This window comes from Cupressus sempervirens, chromosome 3, assembly GCF_028749045.1.
Source record: "Cupressus sempervirens isolate cs-2001-9-10 chromosome 3, ASM2874904v1, whole genome shotgun sequence".
Classification (NCBI taxonomy): Eukaryota; Viridiplantae; Streptophyta; class Pinopsida; order Cupressales; family Cupressaceae; genus Cupressus; species Cupressus sempervirens.
The window spans coordinates 311,065,757-311,071,756 of record NC_143120.1 but is presented as its reverse complement, the minus strand read 5'-3'; the positions used below and the strand labels follow the sequence as shown (position 1 = coordinate 311,071,756).

At 36.2% G+C, this 6,000-nt stretch overlaps 1 protein-coding gene and 1 pseudogene across 1 annotated transcript; both read right to left on the bottom strand.

Moving 5' to 3' along the window:
* Positions 1 to 325: 325 nt before the first annotated feature.
* Positions 326 to 1,063, bottom strand: LOC149566224 (uncharacterized). Its single transcript, XM_089816441.1, is given in 1 exon segment — positions 326 to 1,063. A coding segment is annotated over 1 exon segment (738 nt).
* Positions 1,064 to 3,089: 2,026 nt separating this feature from the next.
* LOC149566223 (disease resistance protein SUMM2-like) overlaps positions 3,090 to 6,000 on the bottom strand; it is a 37,077-nt pseudogene continuing 34,166 nt past the window's right edge.

Below are 6,000 nucleotides of genomic sequence, written 5' to 3'. Positions count from 1 at the left end.
TTTTCTATAAAACAATAAATACAACAAAACATACATAAATTTATTTGATATTTAATATTAAACTAAAATATTATTATAAAATAAAATAATGAACACAATTTTAATTTTGTAGAATGAAACTACTAAATATATTTTTAAAAAGACCTTAAACCTACAAATACAAGGACCTTGAGAAAAAAAAAATTAAAGCCAAAAAAAGTTGCTACAACCAATGTTGATGTGCCTGCGTGCTTGGGACTTTACCTGCCGCAACAGATACATGCAGATCCATGGCTCTGATTTTATTCAAATATTCTTTGCCTTCTTCAAATAAGTCAACAAGTCCCTACAGCCAATCCCTTGCTGCATGAAAGTAGAAACTCCACAGTCTTTTCAACATCTCTAGTGCCTCTCCCACTTTGATAAGATTCCTGCAATTGACTAAACAAAAATCCTCAAGATATGGCATTGCTCCCTCCTCCAGCTGAGGGAACTCCTTCAAAGTAGTGAAGTTTACAATGTCTAGGAAGTGGAGGCGTGGAAATCCTCTTGACACTCTGGATGCCTTTGGAATTTCTTTGCACCCTTCATTACAAGCCAATTCTAATTTGATGAGATCGGGCATTCTTTCTAATTCTAGAAAGTCAATGTATTCACAATCATCAAGAAACAATTCCCTTATACTCACCAAATCGCTTATCCAACTAGGCACTTCAAAGCATTGCAACATAACTTTTTCTAGATGTTTCACACCTCTCATTATCTCCAAAAACTGTAGAAGCTCATGTTCAACTTTGTTGTCATGCAATCTCAGATGATGCAAGTTCACCAGTTGTGCAACGATCTCCACCTCCATGTCATTCTCAACATCTAAACATAGTTCCCCAAGGTGAGTCACCTTTGACAATTCCTCGACTATGGGGAGGTTGATGAAGACTGATCGCAGTGTTCTCAGAGAGACCATTTTTTATATTACCCTCTACCCAAAAGAAACATTCGAGACCTCTAAATGATGTAGATGTTCTAGTTCTATTATCCACTTTGGGAGGCACAAACATACATCACGTCCTTTTATTTTTGGCATTGCAAGAAACAAGATAGTGCAGAAGCACTCAAATAAAGAATGTAAATATGCCAATTAGTCACTACCGAGCATCAGTTCTGCATGAGCTGACTGGAGGAGTTTATCTTGGGATTTGTACAAGTCCTTGTGGGGTTAGTTTACCCTATTCTATATTGTTTTGGAATAGTCTATAAGCCATTTTGGAAAGAAATAAGGATCTAAATCTTTCTGTAAACCATTTTGGTCTTGTAGGGTTAGTTTTCCTATGTAATAGAATGTTCCCTAGACCATTTTAGCAAGTATAAATAGAGTTTTTAGGTTTTGGTTTAGGTCAAGTTTTTGGATATGAAATTGTGTGGAGAAGAAATCTATAGGAGAGAAAGTGTATATATGTTCCTTTGATGAATTAATTAAGAAGAATATTATTATCTATCTCTTTTTGGTGCTGGTTCCTTTTGTTTTTGCTTCCGTTGAATTTATCTCTACATTATTTTTGGTATCAAAGCTTGGGGAAAGCTCCTAAGGTGCTTGGGAAAAGCTTGGGGAAAGCTTGGGGAAAGCTTTCAGCTTCTAAGGCAAATTGGATTTTGTGACAGGTTGAGGAAAGAACCTATAAGTGTGGCCAAAAGACTAGGTTAAGTGGAGAGAACTTAGATAGCAGACAATGGTCACAAGAGGAGATTTATCTCGTGATCAAAAGATACTATTCGATTCATGGGTTTTGTATTGGGATTTTTAGAAGAAGAAGAAGGAAGAAGCAAGGAAAAGAGTGGAAGAGAAAAGGAAGAAAAGAGAAGAGGAAGCCAGAATAGATCAAGAGATAAAAGAAAAAATAGAATTCCTAATGTAGGAACAAAGAAAGCACAAAGAAAATTTAGTTTGGCTAAAAGAGGAACTGTAGAAAAATATGGAAAAAGAAAATACAAATATGGAGTATCAACCAATTCAGATTATAGAAGCCTGTAAGGAGACATTGGAAGAGAAGAGTTGTCCATTGAAAGAACAACCTGATCACGTTTATGATGATATACTAGATGAACAAATCGATGTTGACATACCAAATGAACACAATGATGCAAATATACAAGGTGAGCAACAATATGTTTTTGCTGAAACTTATGATACAAAAGTTCTTGAAGATAGAAAAGAGGTTGAAATGGTTGATGAGCATTGTGATGAAATGCTTCATAAAGAGCTGGATGTGATGGTCCTTAATGCAACCAAGAAATGGAATTTGAAGTTAAGAAAGAAGGTGGTCTGGCCTATCAAAAGGATACTAGCAGTAACGAAGAAGACTGAAGCTAAGAAGATAGAGGAGGCTCCAATAGTGATGAATTTGTCTCCAAGTATGGAGATATTGTAGCATAAAGACATCACAGCAAAGGATGCAGTAGTTCCTATAGTAACCCAAATTGGCGAAGTCATATTTAATGAGGTTCCATCTAATCCATTCATTGTAGGTTTGTAGGAGTTCTATCTAAATATGCACATATGACAATTAACTTGGATACTAGTCAAAAGTATAAACAACAAATACCAAAGAATTGAAAGGCATGAAGAAGGAAGGCCAATCCAAGGGACTTGGATTCTATTGTCCTGGGGATACATATGCTAATAAGTCACTACCAAGCATCAGTTCTGCATGAGCCAACTGGAGGAGTTTATCTTGGGATTTGTATAGGTCCTTGTGGGGTCGCTTTACCCTATTCTATATTGTTTTGGAATAGTCTATAAGCCGTTTTGGCAAGAGATAAGGATCTAGATCTTTCTGTAAGCCATTTTGGTCTTGTAGGGTTAGTTTTCCTATGTAATAATCTAGAATGTTCCCTAGACCATTTTAGCAAGTATAAATAGAGTTTTTAGGTTTGGATTTAGGTTAAGTTTTTGGATATGAAATTACAGGGAGAAGAAATATGTAGGAGATCAAGTGTATATATTATTCCTTTATTGAATTAATTAAGAAGAATATTATTATCTATCTCTGTTTGGTGCTGGTTCCTTTTGTTTTTGGTCCTATTAAATTTATCTCTGCCTTACAAGAGTCCTTTCAAATTTTTGACACACTTGTGCCCCATAAATTTAGGACTTCAAGAAGAATCATCTTTCCAACACATGTAGGAAATGCAAAGATCCTTGTCCACCTCAGGTTGAGAACACACAGTCCCCTCATGGCATTAAACATATTTTTTGGAATGATTTTAATCCTCCCATTACTAGAGAGTGAGAGTGTACAGAGATCAGAAGGACAACTATGTGAGAGGGCACGATTGTCAATATCTTTTTCGCCTTGTAAAATCTGACATCATGCAGTGCCAACACTCGTAGGTGTAGCTTCTTCAACATAAAAAGAACATCTATTTTCTGTAGATATGTTTATTTCCAGATCATGCAATAAATCATGAACTTTGCAATGTGTGTTTAAGAAGTTAGAATTTTTTTTGTCTTCCCATAGTTCAACCAAACACAGCTTGGCAAGCTACTCTAACCAATTCCATGCCATATCCAGTTGGTCATCTCCTATTGGGATGAAACCCTCAGTGATCCATAGATATACTAGGTAGTTAGGGTCTATATCCTCATCCTCAGGGAAGAAAGAGAGATAAGAGAAACAAGGTTTAAGATGTGGTGGCAATGAATCGTAACTCAACTTTAATAAATCCATGATAGGGTCAATCCCACCAAAGAGAATAGCTAGCTTTCTGAGCTGATCACACTTAAACTCTCATTTGCTGAGGGGAATGATATTTGCAAGAGATGTTGCTATCATTTTGATAGCCAGAGGTAAAGTTCTACACCTCTTCACAATCTCATGACCCACCTCTTTTGAGTCCAATGAACAGATCACAATTGGAAAATTGTAGAATCTAAGCAGATCCTAGCCGTCATCATTTGATAAAATAATCATCTTAAAAACATGAGCATTTGAATTTTAGGAAACCTCCACATTTCTCATGGTCACCATAACTTTGCAATCTCCATGGGATGGTAGATCAAGTTTATCCATGAGATTATTTTCTGTTGACAGCTCCCACAAATCATCAAGGACTATAAGGCATCTTTGCCCTTATAGACTATCATTAATCATCTCGGCCACTATTTCTTCAGAAATGACACCATCTAAAATTTCACTTACTAAATCAATGTGCTTGGATGTATCATGTTCCAATTTCTATATATAATAAGATTTAGATACAAAAAGACAAATAGATATGTCAACACTGGATTTTTCTTTGTTGTAGACTTTTTGGAGAAGAAATTTTTTTCCCAAGCCACTCATACCAATGATGGCTATAACTAGATGTTACAAGTTTTGGAGCAAGCTGAGCATGTCTTCAACTTTGGAATTGATCCCCATAGGATGTGAATCCCTGGGAAGAAGACTGGATTTCCTATTGACTTGTCCTGATGTACTTTTTGACACTCCTGTGTTTGCACGTAGGCATATCTAATCTCTTGCAACTTCCATAGATCATGGAAATCCATTAGATGTCTTTGCCACCTCTTCTTCCATAGCCTTGAAGATCATTGCACACAGTATCCCCACATCCCTTGCAGTTTTAAGCCAATGAGAATTTAGAAAAGTTTTCACAATCAAATATGGATTGGTTAAGAAAAAGTAGGGACAAAAGTAAAAATAAACATCATGCACACTGTCACAACCATCTTTCCTCAAACTGAATAAATCAGAATTCTTTTTCCACCTAGATTTTGTTAAAAATTTAATCCTTTATAAAAGAATTTGATTAGTTTCTTAATGCACCCGTGGCCAAGAAATGGTTAAGAAAGCTTAGTGGTTAATTAATATAACCACATAGCTGGGCAAGCTGCTCTAACCAATTCCATGCCATATCCAGTTGGTCATCTCCTACTAGGATGAAACCTCAGTGATCCATAGATATACCATGCAATTAGGGTTTATATTCTCATCCTCGAGGAAGAAAGAGAGATAAGCGAAACATGGTTTAAGATGTGGTGGCAATGAATCGTAACTCAACTTTAATATATCCATGACAAGGTCAATCCCACCAAAGATAATAGCTAGCTTTCTAAGCTGATCGCACTTGAACTCCCATTTTTTGAGGGTAACAGTATTTGCAAGAGATGCTACTATCATTTTGATAGCCAAAGTTACATTTTCACACTTCTTCACAATATCGCGACCCACCTCTTCCAAGTCCAATGAACAAATCCCAACCAAAAAAGTGTAGAATCTGAATAGATCCCAGTCATCATCATCTAATAAAATATTCATCTTAAAAACATAAGCATTTGAATTTCAGGCAACCTCCACATTTCTTGTGGTCACCACAACTTTGCAATCTCCATGGGCTGGCAGACCAAGTTTATCCATGAGATTATTTTTTATTGATAGCTCCCACAATTCATCAAGGACTATAAGGCATCTTTGCTCTTGCAGATGGTCATTAATCAACTTGGCCACTATTTATTCAAAAATGGCACCATCCACAATTTCACTTGCTAAATCAATGCACTTGGCTATATCACATTGCAATTCTTGTACAGAATAAGATTTAGATACAGAAAGACAATAGATATGTCAAAATTAGATTTTTCTTTGTTGTAGAAATTTTGGAGAAGAAATATTTTTCTCGAGCTGCTCATAACAACGACGACTATAACTGGATATTGCAGGTTTGGAGCAAGCTAAGCATGTCTTCAACTTTGGAATCGATCCCAATAGGATGTGAATCCCTGGGAAGAAGACTAGATTTCTTATTGACTTGTCTTGATGTACTTGTTGACGCTCCTGTGTTAGCATGTAGGCATATTTGATCTCTTGCAACTTCCACAGATCATGGAAAGCCCTTAGATGTCTTTCCCATTGCTTCTTCCATAGCCTTGATAATATTTTCACACAATGTCCCCACATCCCTTGCAGTCTTAAGCCAATGAGAATTTAGAAAAGTTTTCATAATCAAATGGGTAAGTGCACCAAC